Below are 17,285 nucleotides of genomic sequence, written 5' to 3'. Positions count from 1 at the left end.
TGTATTATGGTTTCTATTTTTGTTTTTAAACTGGCACCACCATATCCTGTCTAGAGAAGGCAGTTGGTATTCCCAAATGAGCATTCATTGTGGGTTTCACTGTGTTAGGAGTTCAGCTCAGATGTCAACAAAACAGTACAGTGAAAGGGAGAATCTCAGGTTGGTCTTGCATTGTTTTCAAGCTCAAGGGGGTAAAACACACGGGCTGTCGAGAAATGCACAAGGGAAGATCAGCACAGTTTAACCATAGCTATAGAGGACTTCAACCCCAAAATGGACTACCCATGGACAACCGATTTCAGTCCCAACGTCTCAAGGAAATTCTGTTGCAGTTCCCGCCTCCACCTGTGCTAGGAAAAAAAAAACTATGGTGCTATTCTCTATGCAGACTCACTATATATAGATTGTCCCAACCATAACTAATGACTTTACTTGGTGATTTTTAACATTTACCTTTTACACATGCACATGCTTATGTTGACATCCCCTCTAACAACAGAGTGTTCTGGCAGGAAAAAAGTACAAACAATCATTTTAATATATGGAGGATAATATGCTTGAGATCAACGAATATCAAGGAAAGTCTCTTATAGCGAAAACCAAAATAAGTGTTTTCTGGCTCACTGTAGATTACAGATTTGCATTAAAAACTCACTATGCAAACAACTTTTCAGTCTGATGTTAATGCAAGATCAAATAATTCACACTAATAGCACTAACCTTTGCGGCCTTTTTGTCTCCTTCTGTGCGGACTCCTAAAAGCCGTCTAAGTAGGAAATATGAAATCTCGAGCTCTGTAAAGATTTCAGGGAGTGCTCCAACAGCACCAAGGACCTGCCCCACCATGCGGTCAGCCCGGCAAAGTGTGGGATCTATTTTTGTGCCAACACCTAGAGAAGTGGGAAAATTGTTTTCTAAATGTCATATATGCCAAGAGCAAAGCAAACATTTATGCAAAATGCAGAAATTATGTCAAGATCAACACAGCAAACACCCTGCTCATTTTGAATTCTAGTAGATACCAGTTGATTCATGACTGACAAATTCAATAGGTTTGTTTTTCATAGTTCTAGCGTTGAATGGAGAGGTGAGGCGCCGGGGCCAGGGCGACTGACGCTGGAATCTGGGGACCACGGTTCGATCCCCGGCTCCGGCGGCAGGTTAGCCCAGCACCATGTGACTCTGGGCAATAGCTCGCTTAATCTTCCCGACGGCCCCCAGCGCCTAGAGACCCTTACGGGTGATTGTGCGCTTTACAAATGTGGACTTTACTTTAATGAGATGTTCCTGTGTTAGCCATTTTCAGGGCCACTGTAATGAAGTGCAATCTGTGGTTTGTAGGTATTGCAGTCAGCATTTTGTGATGATGCTGGTGTAGTGGTGAAAGTGTTGATGCAGCCGCAACTACTATGTTGGGTTATGCAGTAGTGCGAATGATGTATATGTTAACCTCCGAAGATTCATAATTCTTTAACTTCTTTTCAAGCTACTGGTTGATCCAGCAACATTTAGCAACACAATCTCACTGGTGGCATGTAATAAGGCACCAGATACAAATCCACATTACATCATCACCAATGATGCTAAAGGTCCATAAAGGCGACCCCATTACTAGTGTTGCTATTTACCAAAATGTTTCCTATCCCTAAAAAGTCTGGATGAAATCAAAGAGAACCTAAGTAATAAGTAAAAAAAAAGGCTGCTACAAAGTTAAAGCTAATGAGCTGAAGTAGGCAAGATAGCAATGTGGAACCTGCAGGAAGATGACAATCAGAAAGAACACTACCAGTGATATGTAACTAACACGTCTATTGAATACTCCTACCACAGATTATTCATACTAAATGACTCTGAAAGCAGGATCACAGGAGGATAATGGGGTGAGGCCACAGAATGTGACCAACAAGCACTAGGCCACCTCTTTATGAAAGTGAATCTCACTTCTAGAATCAAAATCAATGATTAACAGAGGTTTATCCCTGTACCTGCTCAGTAAAGTCAATAGTGCTAGTTTACTTCTTGTTGAACAACTTAAAAGCCCTTAGTAGGGCATTTTTTGCACAAGTTCATATTCTTTAATGCACAACATTACGCATCTAGAAATAGCTTGTTTTGCTTAGCATACAAACCGAGAACGCAAATTTAGGTTTACCAGGAAATCTGTAATCCCTATCTCTTTACAATCAGTAGCTAATGAGTCCCCTCAAACGTCATCCGTAGAAAAATACTTCACCTTGTGGAGGTAGGAAAAAATATTTGGTACTCTATTTAAATTTGAAACTAATTGTAAAGAAAAAGTAGTAGGATACGGTGCCAGGGTCGGACCGCGAACAGACATCGGCTCAAGAAACTGTTTTCACAATATGAAATTACAAAAGTGCAACCAGTCGTTATGTAACCTGACTGTCACTAAAGCTAGAGTCTGTCCCTGTCTGCCTATCAGCAGATGCTTGATTATCACTTTGCTTCTGACTAACATTCTATGCTAAAGCACGGAGCACACAAATATGATGGACATGGCTTGTTCTCTCACCACACTGATAATGCCTTATACATTGATTTATAGAAAGCCAGTGGCTTGATGTCTCACTGAGATAGAGCTCTACTCACCACTTGGGCCTCCACTGGAAGTGTGGGGCTTGTTTGCTCTGGAGAGCATTGGAGGCAATAGAATTAAAAGCTAAATTCCATTGAGACCAAAACATATGCCCTTACAGAGATCTTACACACTAGGCCAGCTACATCTGACCTTTTGCTACCCTTTAAAAATGCTCTCAGTGATACTTTGATGACTTGTTTCAAGCATTGTTCATGCCTACCTGTGGATAGCAGGTGGCCAGGCGATGCAGACCGGCAAACCTTGAACCAGATTTTCTCATCAAGCAACCCACCACAGATAAGCTTCTTGTGCAGGCCTTGACAAGCAATGTGAATCGTGCCTTATTGCCAATGATGTCGCCTGACAGAGAATCTAAGAGGATTAAAGCTTTTGGCAAGCAAATATTGCCCTCTGGCAGCCTAGCAATGCAATTTGTTAAAGCAGTTTGTTTGCTTGACCATTACACGCATGCCCTATGGGACCTAACCAGTGAGAATCTTGCCAGCAAACTCGGAGGACCTTTGGCACAGATGATACATGGGCTGGACACAGCCAAATATGTCAACTGTTCAGGTCTGGACGGCCTGCAAAAGTAAGTAGGTATTAGTGTTGCACTTTGCCTACTCCCATGGATGCCTTCAACAGGATTCTCTGGGAATGTGAAAGCCTTCCTCAAGGATATGCCCTTTGACACCCCCCCCCCTTTTGCAGTGAAAAAGGCAGACTCTGCATTACAGCTTCTTAGGACACTAGAGCTATTGTGCACTCTTTGGGGCAAAGGACAACGGACACCAGCTAAACAACTCCAGCATCAGTTTAAGATGTGTAAATGCTTTTCCACAGGGCTGGCATATGGACGGTGAGAGCCTTTCCAAACGGTGTTTTCAAGGCCGTAGGTCTGTTAGGTAGTAGACAGGCCAGGAGGGTTAGGAGTCCTCCAGTTCCTCTTCCAGTGCTTCAACTCCCACTTACGCTTGCCCTTTGTGGTACATGCCCAACCGGTTGGGAGCAGGGTTACAAATTTCTTCCCAGGTTGGCGACTCATTATGTTTGACAGATGAGTCTTACAAATTGCGCAAAATGGCTATGCCTGAATTTGTCTTTGTGCCTGCCTTCTGTCTCCGACACCAGAGCGAATTTCCGGCAAGCCCCTTTCTTATCCTGTTACAAGAGGTTCGGCTGTTTGCCCTCCAAAGGTGCCATTGAGAGGGTTTTTGGACTCTGATAGGAGGAGGATTGGTTGTTAGTCTCGGACTTCCTCATTCCGAAGGATGACTGGGCCTCAGGTCTCTATTTAGACCTCTGAATGCCTTTCTGCAAATTGAGAATGCTCACGTTGTGTGCCAGACTTTAAAAAAAGCCTTCCTCATTGCGATTATATCAGCTTGCCATTTGAGTGAACTACAGGCATCCGCCTTACACCATTTATTCCCAGACAAGATGGTGCTGAGGACTCTAGAAGCATTCTTACCAAAAGTTGACTCCCTTCCACGTTTTACAATTCATAACAAAATGGTCACTTAACAGTAGGAGTAGTTTTGCAGTTGGAAGAATTGTGTTTATGTGCATGCTGTGCATTACTCTGCCAACTAGTGGTTGGGGCTGGAAACGTTAGTGAGGTTTTTTGTGTGGTTGACCACATTTTGGTGTTAAGTCCATCCCTTGTGTTACGTCCTCTTCAGATTTTTTTCCCCCTTTTAGGTTACGCCTGTCGAAAGCTGCGCACCGCGCAGCTTTTCGGCGCAGGCGAAATCTTATGTGTACAGTATGTGTGTTGTCCCGCCCCTCTGTTCCATTGGCTAGCTCCATAAATGGAGGCTAGCCATTGGAACAGAGATCTGTCCGTCAATGCCGGAGCAGATTCGTGGGCGTTCCCGCGATTTTTACTCATCCCGCCCCTTTGCGATTGTCATGCGGCGGTGGTTTATTTTTTTTTTTAAAGCTTTGTTTTCGCCACACTTCCAAAATGTCGTTTTCAGGGGTGGGTTGCGCGATGTCCCGCTGTCCGTTCCCGCCCCCCACCCGCTGTCCGTGTGCCCGTTTCTGCCCCCCCTCCCGCTGTCCGTGTGTCCGTTCCCGCCCCCCTCCCGCTGTCCGTTCCCGCCCCCCCTCCCGCTGTCCGTGTGCCCGTAGGTGCTTGCTCTTATTCTTATCCTGGCCTCTTCTCGTTTCCCTTTTCCATTTTCTAATACTCCTCCTCACCTCGCGTGCAGTCCTGTGAATTATTTCTTCCTTTCCTCGCCCGCTACATTTTCAACTTGTAATTATTACTTTTTCCTTCGTGTTTTAAAAAAAATATTTTCTTTGTTTTTAATTTGCCGTATTTGTTTGCCTTAGAATAATGTTTCACCAGTCTACTATATATTTCTTTGTCGCTCATCCCCCGGTCTGTTATCTCATTGGCTGTTCCTTGCCCCTTTCCCTGGTTTTGCTAACCAGTGTTGCTACCCCCCCCCTCGTGTTTAGCACGTTTCTTTGACCATTGCTTAGTTTGTTTGTTGTGTCGCGCGTGCCAATCAAGAGCCCTCCTCCTTTCTGCCCCTCACCACCCTCCCCTTGGCCCCTCGACCCGGGGCCATTCACAAGCCGGCTGCCCCTGCGCAGCCTTATTGCATGAAGCCCGTCTGAGGAGGCAAGAGGCTGCTGGCGAGCTGCCCGGAACGGCGGCGGAGAGCGAGCCTAGCCCATGTCTGTCGAGGGCCCGGCCCGGCATGCTCCCGCACAGGCCTAGCACCGGCTCTCTGACGCGGAGTTGAGGCCTGGTCCGGCAGCTGCGCACCGGGTGCTTGTCGGTTTAAAAGGGGACCGAGGGGTGCAAGCGGTAGAGCCTGGGGTGAGCCGCACAGGCATCGTGGCTCTCAGGCCGGCTCTCTGACGCGGAGTTGAGGCCTGCTCCGGTAGCTGCACCTCGGGTGTCTTCAGTTTAAAAAGTGGCAGGAAGGTGCAAGCGGTGGTGTCTGCTGGTCCGGATGTGGGAGGAGTTTGATCTGTCTTGAGTCGTCAGGTTGCACTTGGCCCCCTCTCCTCAATCCGCTCCGCTTCCGGGCTTAGCTGTTGGTGGGAAGATTAGTTTGTGAGGATGTGATGAAGGTAGAATTAACAACCCTCCGCCGAGCGTCAGAGATCAGCTCTGACCTCGGAGCGATAGTATCAGAAGACGAAGGGTTCTCTTGTGGGGTCTTCTCTCCGATGCTGTAGTTTGTCTTTACGTATAGCGCCTTGGGTAGTTATGCAGGTGACGCTAGTACAGCCAATGCTCGTGCACTCTGGGGATCGCAGCCATGTTCAGAGCTGAAGTGCGTGAGCAAATGTCACTTTCAGACTTTGTAAAGCAAAGCTTTGAACGTGCGTAGTAGTCTCACTACAGAGGCAAACAACTACGCGGCACACGCAGAGTCCCTTGGCAGCGCTGCTGCATGAAGCTATTGGCATTGTAAATGACAATGCCATTTATTTATCTGTTTTCAAAACCAACACATAAATAAAAAGCTTGTCATTTACAATGCCAATAGCTCTAACTTTTCCGAAGGCGAAACCATTGCATTGTAAATGCTTGTTTAATGTTTTTCTTTCCCATCTGTTTGTTTCATCTCCCATTTCAGGAGAGGGGGGCGGGGGCGTGGATGGTATCACGTGAATCTAGAAAATTCTTCAAATTGCAAAACTACTACTACTGGTAAGTAACTATTTCGTTAAGCAGCATAAATCCTTTTCTAGCTTTGCTGTGCATTAGATAACATAGCAGTATCTTGTCCCTTGTATTGTTTGGGTTGAAATGTGGATGTGTTAGCAAATGGTGTTGCACTTTCTGTCCCACCTGTGCCTCTTTGTTCACCTGGATGTCTACACTGTAGTGTTGTGTGAAGGTGTGTGGGGATGACCAGGTTGCTGCTCTGCAGATTTCGTCAATGGGTACATTTGCTAGGAATGCAAGTGTTGCGCCCTTCTATCTGATTGAATGGACTGTGGGGGGCAAGAGTAATGTCTTTCCCACTTGGGTGTAGCAGGTTTGTATTGTTTGCACTATTCATCTAGCGACTGTTGCACAAGTTACTTACCTTCGGTAACAATATATCTGTAAGAAACATTAGTTAGTTTTAGATTCCTTACCTTAGAATATCCTCAGGCGTCAGACTGGATCCGGAAAGTTTCCGTCAGCAGTACCCCTGCGCGTCGGTAGGCCTCGTCTGCGGCTCTGCGTCCGTCGTCATGATCGCCGGAATGACGTCGGAGTACTTAGACGCCGCCCTCGCGCGCTGATGTCAGTTCTGTACATAGCTTTCCGTGCCAGGAACGCAGAGCCATGCAAGAATCCGACACAGGTGCCAAGAAAATAGGGACCTCAAAGGGAGATACCTTAACCCTAGATATCGGTTCGCAGAACGGGGAGGATGGGTGGAGCGGTAAGGAATCTAACACTAACTAATGTTTCTTACAGATATATCGTTACCGAAGGTAAGTAACTTGTGCATCTGAAAGAAACACGTTCGTGTTAGATTTCTTACCTTAGAATAGATACCCCAGCAATACCAACACCGATGGTGGGTCTGCGAACCAAGATCACACCAGGAAGTCCTGGAGAACGGAACGGCCGAAAAAGCCATTTCTCCGGTCTTGGCTGTTCAGGCAGTAGTGCTTGGCAAACGTGTGCAGCGAGGCCCACGTAGCTGCCTGACAGATGTCCTGCAAGGGGACTCTCCGACCCTGGGCAGTAGAAGCCGCCGTGGCCAGAGTGGAATGGGCACGCAGCCCCACAGGAGGCTCCTTCTTAGTCACGGAGTAACAGACCTTGTTGCACAAAACAACCCACCGAGAGATGGTCTGCTTGTGCACCGCCCATCCCTTCTTAGTACCCACGTAACCAACAAAGAGCTGGTCGTCCACCCGGAACTGTCGTGTGCGGTCTAGGTAAAAAGAGAGCGCACATTTTGGGTCCAGGCGGTGGAGCCTCTCTTCTTCTTTCGAGGGATGTGGAAAGAAGGTGGGCAAGGTGATGGACTGCCCGATGTGAAATGCCGTAACCACGTTGGGCAGGAAAGAAGGACGAGTCCTCAGAACAACTTTGTCCGGATGATCAGAGATGAAAGGAGGCTTAGAAAAAAGAGCCTGGAGCTCATTCACTCTTCTGGCAGAGGTGATGGCAATGAGGAAAGCAGTTTTAAGAGTCAGAAGACGGAGAGGGCAATTATGAAGTGGCTCAAAGGGAGCGCACATCAGATAAGTAAGCACCAAGTTCAAGCACCTGCAGGCGTATACCGTTTTCGTGGAGGGATGCCTGGCTGCCAGAATCACATCACAGACTTCAGGAGGCAAGTCAAATGGCCTCAACTGTCGCCACTCAATCTCCACGCATGTAGGTGAAGACTAGACAGGTTCGGGTGGAGGACCGTCCCCTGCTGCCGCGACAGAAGGTCCTCCTGAAGAGGCAGACAAATCGGGGGATTGACTGACATACTAAGTAGCTCGGGATACCAGTATCTTCGTGCCCAGTCTGGAGACACAAGGATGACTTTGGCCTAGTCGCGTCGGATCTTCTCCAGCACTCTGGGCAGAAGTGGTGTAGGTGGAAAGGCGTACAACAGACCGCAGCTCCAATCGCAAAGAAAAGCATCGCCGAGCGAGTGCCGCCTTTGAAATTCCAACGCGCAGAACTGTTGACATTGCGCGTTCTCTACGGTGGTGAATAGATCTAACCAAGGCTCTCCCCACTGCTGAAAGAGACCTTGCGCCACATCCGAGTTCAGACGCCACCGGCGGCTGAGTTAGTCTGCCCTGGCGTTCAGGGAACCTGCCAGGTGTTGAACCACCAGGGTGATGTCCTGGTGTTCCAGCCATGTCCAGAGGCGCAGAGCCTCCCGACAAAGGGTCCACGACCCCACCCCGCCCGGTTTGTTGCAGTGCCACATGGCGGTGGTGTTGTCCGTGAACACGTGCACTACACTTCCCCCGGACAGAGGGAAGGAAGGCCTTCAGTGCAAGTCGGATCACCCGCAGGTCTAGAAGGTTGATATGAAGCCGGGACTCTGCCAGAGACCAGAGGCCTCTGATCTCCACCTCTCCCATGTGGGCACCCCATCCCAGGAGGGACGCATCCGTCACCACTGTGTGCTCCGGTTGGGGAAGGGAGAGGGATCTGCCACTGACCCAATCGCGGTCCGTGAGCCACCACTGCAGCAGTCTTGCAGTGCCCTCAGTGATCAGGACATGGTCGGACAGGTTGCCCTGATGTGGTGCCCACTGGAACTTCAGGTCCCACTGCAGAGCTTGCATCCGCCACCTGGCGTGATATACCAGCAGGATGCAAGAGGCCATCAGCCCCAGGAGCAGCAGCGTCGTCCTGACCGAGACTCAGGATAAAGGCCGAAACATCGGAATCAGAGCCTGAATATCCCGAACCCACTGCTCGGAAGGATAAACCCGAAACTGCTCCGATGAAGAGGAGCTTCTTAGAGGGGCACAGGTGTGACTTCGGCACGTTGTTGGAGAAACCCAGCGAGTGCAGGAGATCGGCCATAGTCTGGAGGTGGGAGACGACTGTCTGGGGCGAGCCCGCATTCAACAACCAGTCGTCGAAATAGGGAAAGACTGGAACCCCTGATCTGCGCAGATGAGCTACGACCACCGCCATCACTTTCGTGAACACCCGAGGGGCACTGGTGAGGCCGAAGGGGAGCACGGTAAACTGAAAGTGCTCGTGGCCTACCGTGAACTGCAGGTAGAGCCGGCAGGACGGGAATGTGGAGATATGCATCCTGCAAGTCCAACGCTACCATCCAATCTCCAGGGTCTAGGGCAGCCAGGAATTGAGCTAAAGTCAGCATCTTGAGCTTCTCCTTGGGGAGGGAGGAAGCCGTTGATGCTCCGGAGGTCCAAGATGGGGAGCAGGCCTTCTTGGGAACCAGAAAGTAGTGGGAGTAGAACCACGTCTTATTTCTGGCCCAGGAACGTGCTCGATGGCCCCCTTGGCCAAGAGGGCCATAACTTCCTTCTGCCGAAGTTGCAAGTGATACCCCGACATGCGGTGGTACTGCGGTGGCATGGCTGGAGGGGTCGCCTCGAAGGGGAGGGAGTAGCCTCTTCGGACAATTGGCAGCACCCACCTGTCCGAAGTGATGGTGCGCCAGTGGAGTAGGTGATGGCGAACCCTGCCTCCAACTGGCGTGGAATGGGCCTGAAAGCTCAGACTAGGAAGGCTTTCAGGCGGATGCTGCGGGAATGGATGTGTACTGACCCTGCCGTTGTCCCCCTGCACCGCCACGGCGGTTACCACATCCTCGACTGTGAGAAAGTGAGTTTCTGTTGAAGTACTCCCCCACTTTTTTCCTGTTACCTGATGCACTTTCCCTTGGTGTGCCCTGGGTCCCTGCCAATCAGGTACCCAGGACCTGTGTTCCTTCCCTAAAAACTGTACTAAAGCCTAAACTCAATTGGCATCTCTGGCCACATGTCAGCACGAGTAAACGGTACCCTAGGTACCCAGGGCATTGTGACCAGAGAAGACCCCTAAGGGCTGCAGCACTTATTGTGCCACCCTTAGGGGCCCTGTACCCCGACACACACACACACTGCCTTTGCAGGCTGAGTGTCCTAGTGCGGAACTAAACAAAGAGTCGACATGGCACACATTCCGACGGGAAACCCTACGTCAGAAAGGGGGGTGTGCCAGCCTGTGCCAACTCCACCCCTCAGCTGGGAGAGGCGAGGTGATGCACGACCCCAGGCTCTAGCCATCTTGAAGATGGGGAACCCTGCCCAATCACAGCTAGGCTCCTGCCCCCCTCCCACAGGAGAGGAGCAGGCTCCAATGGTCAGCAACCTCAAAAACCCCGGACGACCCGACTGCCTTGTGACTAGGACTACCTGGGTCTCCCACGAGCAGTGGTACTGCTCAAAGCAAGTAATAAGCCCTGACATCAACCCGGTACCGCGAACCTGGCACACTCTGCACCCGCCAAGCCTGGCCTGTGCTGGAGTGAATCAAGACCCTGAGGAAGTCCCCCCCGGCGATTCTGAACTGGAATCCAGTGCCCAAGGACCCTCCTCGACGACGCCTGCTGCCTCAGGACAAGGGAACCCTCCAACCGCGACCAGCAGGGGGTAAGATTTCCCGACCTCAAAAGACACCCGTGCAATCGGCACCCCACCGCCCCCTGTGCCCAACTCCTGGGTGCCTAGCTATCCTCCAAGATCCCAACTTACCCTCGAAGTGTTGGTTGCACCAGAAGATCCTACATCCCCGAGCCTGCAGCCTTTGTTCCCTTTTCAAGATCTCCATTAAATAACATTGAGCGCCCGACGGCTCAAAACACCCTGCACCCAATCGTCCGAGTGCCTCTGGCAGTGCAACCTTTGTCCTTATCTACTTCCCCATTTGCCCTGAGCAAGTGACCAGGAGCCCTGCTCCCACAGCCGCATGGCCTGCAGCCATCAACCGAAGGCCCCCTGCCTCGCATTGGATAACATTGGGTCTAACTACCTCTGCACCCGGCTGCCCCAGTGCCGCTGAGGGTGTACCAACTGTAGCTACCTGACCCTGGGGCACCCCTGAGTCTATACCCAGAACCTTAACTTCACAAGTCGAGTACTCACCTGAAAACCGATAACTCACTTTCCTTCCATAGGATAACATTGACTGGTTTGACTCGAAAAATCTTCAAAGTGTGAAGTTTTGAAACTTTAAAATATTCATCTAAAATCAGCCGAATAACGAATTTAGAAGTGTTATTCAATGAGGAACTTGAAAAGGGAACAAAGGCTGCAGGCTCCGGGACGGAGGATCTTCTGGCGCGACCAACACTTCAAGGGGTAAGTTGGGATCTTGGAGGATAGGTAGGCACCCAGGAGTTGGGCGCAGGGGGCCGTGGAGTGCCGGGGTGTTTTTTAAGGTCGGGAAATCTTACCCCCTGCTGGTCGCGGTCAGAGGGGGCCCTTTGTCCTGAGGCTGCAGGCGTCGTCGGGGTCGTCGAGGAGGGTCTTTGGGCACTGGACTTCCGGTCCCAGTCACCGGGGGAACGTCCTCGTGGTCTTGGATCACTTGGGCACAGGCCGGGCTCGGCGGGTGCAGAGTGGGTTGGTCCGGAGCTTCCTGGCTGGCACCAGGGGGTTTGTTGCAGCAGAGCCTCTGCTGATGCCCAGGCTTTGAGAGGGTCAAGGCAGGCAGGTCCTCTGGGTGTCCCAAGGTTGCTGTCCGCAGGAGTCGCCGGGATTAAGCAGGAAAACACACAAGATGATGGACGGAATGTTGCACAATGGCAAAACATTCACCCCCAGTCACAGATCTGGGTTTAATCCATCGTTATTGTGTTCACCAAGCCACCCCAATTCAGACATGGCCATATGCAAATCAGTCTTGACCCTGTGCCTCATGGGAACAGTCCAGCCCGAACTGCCAAGCCATGTCTTCCCCGAACCGGAATCAAGCATCCTAGGACCGATTTCTGGCTATCAGCCGTCATCAGCCAGGATAGTTTGACTCCAGTGGCGTAGTGAGCACGAGACCCACGTCTGGGCATACCTTTCCCACATAGGGTGAACAGCAAAACACACAAGATGGACGGAATGTTGCACAATGGCAAGGCGCAGGTTCCAGGATTGACAGGTCGGTAGGGCTGGGGCCAAGTCAGTTGTTGTCGTCCTGTTAGCAGCTGCAAGGCAGGTCTTCTTGATCTTCTTTTCTTATCGGGATCTGAGGAAGGAAGGTTCAGGGAACCCCATAATACTGAACTTAGGGGTGTTACAGGTAGGGCAAGGGCAGAGACCAATAGGTCCCTGTCCTGGGGTGGGTACACCCCCTAGCCTGCTCCTCTCCTGTGGGAGGGGGGCAGGAGTCTAGCTGGGATTGGGAAGGGCTCCCCCCATCTTCAAGATGGCCGGAGCTTGGGGTCGTGCTTCACCTCGTCTCCCCCATCTGAGGGGTGGGGTTGGCACAGGCTGGCACACCCCATTCCTGACGTCGTTTTCTCCCGCCAGTCTTCCAGCCAGTGTGGGGGTCAGGACTAGTGGGGGCCAGTTACGGGGTACAGCAAATGGTCTGGAGAAGCTCACAGAGGCGGCAGGCCTTTGAAGCTTCCCCCTGCCCATCCCGGGGGAGGAGACCTAACACCTCGCCCAGGATGTGCATTGTTGCAGGCCCAGGAGAGCGGGGGCCCTCCACCCAGGGGTCCAGAAACATGTCTGCTGTGTGGCAGCCTAGGCAGCCTCTGAGTCCAGACATGGATTGGGGTTAGGTTTCAGGGGGCATCTCTAAGATGCCCTCTGTGGGGCATTTTTCTTTAAATCCCAAACTGGCATCAGTGTGGATTTAATGTGCTGAGGAGTTTGATACCAAACTTGTCAGTCTTCAGTGTAGCCATTATGGTGTTGTGGAGTTCGTAATGTCGACCTCCCAGCACCATATACTCTTAATGGCATCATTGCACTTACAGTGCCCAGGAATGGCCCTGGGCACTGTAGGGGCACAGGGCTAATGCACCTGTGCCCACACCACTGGCATAGGGCACCCAGCTAGAGGGGTGAGTGATGTATGCTGGGGCAGTGGGTTTGTGGGCATGGCACACAGGGAGGTGTGCCATGTCAACTCTTTGTTTAGTACTGTACTTAGGCACTCAGCCTTTAAAGGCAGTGTATGGGTGCCAGGGTACAGGGCCCCTAAGAGTGGCACAATAAGTGCTGCAGCCCTTAGGGGTCTTTTCTGGTCACCATGCCCTGGGTACCTAGGGTACCATTTACTAGGGGCTGACAGGTGGCCAGAGATGCCAATTGGGTTTTAGTTTCAACACAGTTTTAGGGAAGGAACACAGGCCCTGGGTACCTGGTTGGCAGGAGCCCAGGGCACACTCAGTCAAAGCACATCAGCAGTCAAAAAAAAGTGGGGGCCTACCAATGCAAGAAAGATGGCACTTTCTCACAACGGCCCAAAAGGCATGCATTGTTGATGGACCGCAACCCCAGACTAACTGAAAACAGTTTCTTCCCAAACTGATCAAGCCTTTTGGATTCCCGGTCTGGGGGAGCAGTCAGGAATGCGGTCTGGGACGTAGAGACCTGGATCACCCGACTCGCGGGGGTAAGGTGTAAGGACAGAAAGCAGGGGTCGCCCAGAGCCGGGCGGTGGCGTCTGGCCACGTTCCGATACACAGGGGGCACTGTGGAGGGCTTCGACCAAGTGCCCATCAGAACGTCCGTGAGGGCTTCATTGAACGGCAGCAGAGGCTCTGAAGAGCTTAATGGCGGTTGAAGCATCTCAGTGAGGAGATTAATCCTCACGGCCACCGCAGGGAGCTCAAGAGCCAAGGCCTTGGCTGCCCTGCGCAACACCACACCATATGTAGCACCCTCCTCCGCAGCCACAGAGGGAGGAGAGATGAAGTCAGTGTCAGGCGATGTGTCAAGACCACTGGCACCCCCCAGCTTGTCTGCCCAGTCCTCCCCTTCATCTGTGTCCCGATAAACAGGCAGAAATGACGGAGCCGGGTCATAGGTGAATTGCTCACCCGCCAATGCCGGAGACAGCGCCGAGCGGCTCCGCTCTAATGCTGGACCGGGGCTGAAACCGGGAACGGCGTCGTACGAAGACGGCGCCGGGAGTGACACCATAGGGGTCGGCGCCAGCGGAGGAGTCGTGAGGTCAAATGGCGTCGACCAGGATCCAGGCCTGGATCCCACGGGGGCCTGCAGCGTCGGGACAGTAGTCGCCGGCTTGTTAGCCCCCCTAGTCGGGTCAGTGTGGCCCGGAGGCGCACCAGCAGGCCTCGACGGAGGGAAGTGAGTCCTCATGGTCACGAGGAAATCATGAACCTCCTCCGGCGTCGCATGCGGTCCAGGGACCGGATGTGACGCCTGCGGAGCCGCGCGGGTGGTGCCACCTAAACCCTAGGCCTAGTGGCGTGACCGGCAAGGGGAGTCAGAAGTGCGAGCGACGCCGCTTCTTCGACCTATTCTTGGAGTGCCTCGACTTACCCGAGTGCGAGGACTTGGAGCCTGACGATCCGCAACCTCGAGGAGCTTCGACGTCAAGGCCCGGCAGTCGGGGCACTAGGCAGTAGAGACACCGGCGATGGGGGTCAGTAACCGACATCAGTCAGTGACAGGCGTCACACGGCTTGAAACCGGGCATCCCTACCGGCAACAGGAGTCGAAGTCGACTCGAAAAGAGACTGTAAATTTTTTTTTTTTTTTTAAGTTAGTCAAAAAGTGACTAAGGGTACTAAGGGTGAGCCGCAGACGACACCTACAGACGCGCAGGGGTACTGCTCACGAAAACTTTCCGTATCCAGTCTGACGCCTGGAGATATTCTAAGGTAAGGAATCTAAGACAAACGTGTTTCGTTCAGATCCCTTGGTTACTGGTGATCCCTTGCCTGCTCTGGCAAAGGAGACAATTGGTCTTCCTTTCGAAAACCTTTTGTTTCCCGAAGGCTGTACATTGGTGCCGTCCTGAAGTCCAGGGCACGATTGGTATTTTTGAACTGTGTCTCTAGCTCTTGGAAGAAAGCTGGTGGTTGTATGCTTTGGTTGACATGGAATTGTCTTACCATCTTTGGTAGGAACTTATTATTTTTTTTTTTTTAAGGATCACCTTTTCATTGTGGATCTGCAGGTATGGTTCCTGTAATGTCACAGCTTGTAGTTCACTGAAGCTGCATAGGGATATCATCACTATTAGAAATGTTTTTTTCAGGGATATAGACTTTAAGACTTGTGCATAGGTTCAAAAGCCTATGTCATCAAGTGCGCTAGCAGTGCACAACCTTCTTGAACCTTCTGAGAATCTTTTCACTACAGGAAGTGTGAAGAGACTGGTTCTTGATGTACCTCTGGTATAAGCTACTGTTGCTGCTATTTATACCTTTAGTGACGCGTATGTCAGCTTCCTGTCTAACAGATGTGTGAAGTTCGTTAGTATTGTTTCCATTATGCTGTTGCCTGTGCACCAGTCCAAGTATCTGTTCCATTTCTCCGTGAAGCATTTTATTATACTCTGTTTTCTAACTTCCCTAAGGATTTTCATCGCCATCGGAGTAGCTCTAGGTGCCCGAATTCTAAGTATTCAGGAGCCATGCTGCTAGGCAGAGTCTGGTTTTCGATCGCACACACTTTAGTTTTGCAATGTTAGCAGATCCTTTTCTGCCTTGATTAGGAGCCTGTGCCCTTTGGCCATCTCCAGCAGGTCCAAAGACCTGGGTCAGTCTGGCTCATTGTGGGTCTAGGAGGATGAGGGTTGTCCCCGGATGTCTGGTCTTGTCCAGTACCGTTGGGATCAGAGGTATCTGTGGCAAGGCGTATGCAAATTTCCCTGACCAGTTATTTACACAGCATTCCCTTTGGATTGGTGGTATGGGAACCTGGAGATTCTACAAGGCATTCTCAGGAAAGCAGTGGATAATGGTACAATTAGTGAGAAATCCAGAAAGTTCCTCACTCAAGATAACCCAAAGAGCCCAACTATGTACATGGTACCAAAAGTACACAAAGACTTGTATAAACCACCCTGCCGCCCAATCGTCTCCACAAAAATGAGTATTCACGAACCAGTGGGTAAGATATTGATAAACATTTACAGCCTTTGGTCTACAAGAGCCTATCATACATAAAAGACACAACAGACTTTTTGATAAAACTGCAACACGTGGAAATGGAAGACGACAGTGTAATGGCGACGGTCGACGTAAAATCGTTGTATACTTCGATACCACACAAGGAAGGCCTAGAAGCCATAGAGAGTGCTTTATTGCAAAGTACATATCCACAAGATTTGCAAGTTTTTTTGATGGAACTTATGCAGTTCACATTATGTAATAGCTACTTTTGTTACAAAGAGAAATGGTTTATCCAATTAAATGGGACCTCGATGGGAAATTGCGCCGCACCGGCGTATGCCAATTTGTTTATGACAACGTTCGAAGAACAACATGTCTACCATAATGAAGAATGGGCCACACACCTCCTCATGTATGTGAGATTGATAGATGATATTTTTTTGATATGGAAAGGCACAGAAAAGTCATTAAAACAACAGTTGGAGATTCTGGACACTAAAAACGACAGAATTGGATTCACATGGAACCTAAGTAAGGATGTCATACAATTTCTGGATGTAGAGATCACAAAAACAGGTAAAAAATTCAACACCAATATATACCGTAAACCTACTGACAGAAATAATCTTTTACAATATAAAAGTCACCATCCACAATCATTAAAGACTCATCTACCCTACTCTCAATTTCTTAGGGTCAAATGGTTGGTATCTGAAGAAGAAACTTGTCAACAACAGTTAGACACAATGGCCAAAAGGTTTGAATCTCGAGGATATCCGGAAAAAATTATCAAAGCATCAAGGGAAAGAACACAAAGAAAAACGAGGACTGAGTTACTAACAGCGAAACCAAAAATTAAGGAACAAAGAATCACGTGTGTAAGTAAATATTCCAACGTTAGCGCAGATTTCAAAAGAATCATCCGCAAAAATTGGCAGATGGTCAAATTGGAGCTAGACTTTAAAGGAATATTCCATAAGGAACCACTGTTTGCATTCACCAGAGGGAAAAACATGGGTGAATTACTGAAAACTCCCAAATACACGACAAACAAACAAACATTCAAAGGAACAGTACCGTGTTTAAACTGTGGCAATTGCCATAACATAATGAGGGGTGCAAGTATTACCCACCCGATGAAAGGACAT

At 50.2% G+C, this 17,285-nt stretch overlaps 1 protein-coding gene across 1 annotated transcript in view; it reads right to left on the bottom strand.

Moving 5' to 3' along the window:
• EIF2S3 (eukaryotic translation initiation factor 2 subunit gamma) overlaps positions 1-17,285 on the bottom strand; it is a 489,947-nt gene that overhangs the window by 93,727 nt on the left and 378,935 nt on the right. The window contains exon 10 of the mRNA XM_078657789.1: positions 721-890. Within this exon, the coding sequence (XP_078513915.1) occupies positions 721-890 (170 nt within the window). The remainder of the gene's footprint in view (positions 1-720; positions 891-17,285) is intronic.

Source organism: Lissotriton helveticus, chromosome 8 (genome assembly GCF_964261635.1).
Source record: "Lissotriton helveticus chromosome 8, aLisHel1.1, whole genome shotgun sequence".
NCBI lineage: Eukaryota > Metazoa > Chordata > Amphibia > Caudata > Salamandridae > Lissotriton > Lissotriton helveticus.
Note: the sequence above shows the minus strand (reverse complement) of the source record. Positions and strands in the feature narration are given on the sequence as shown.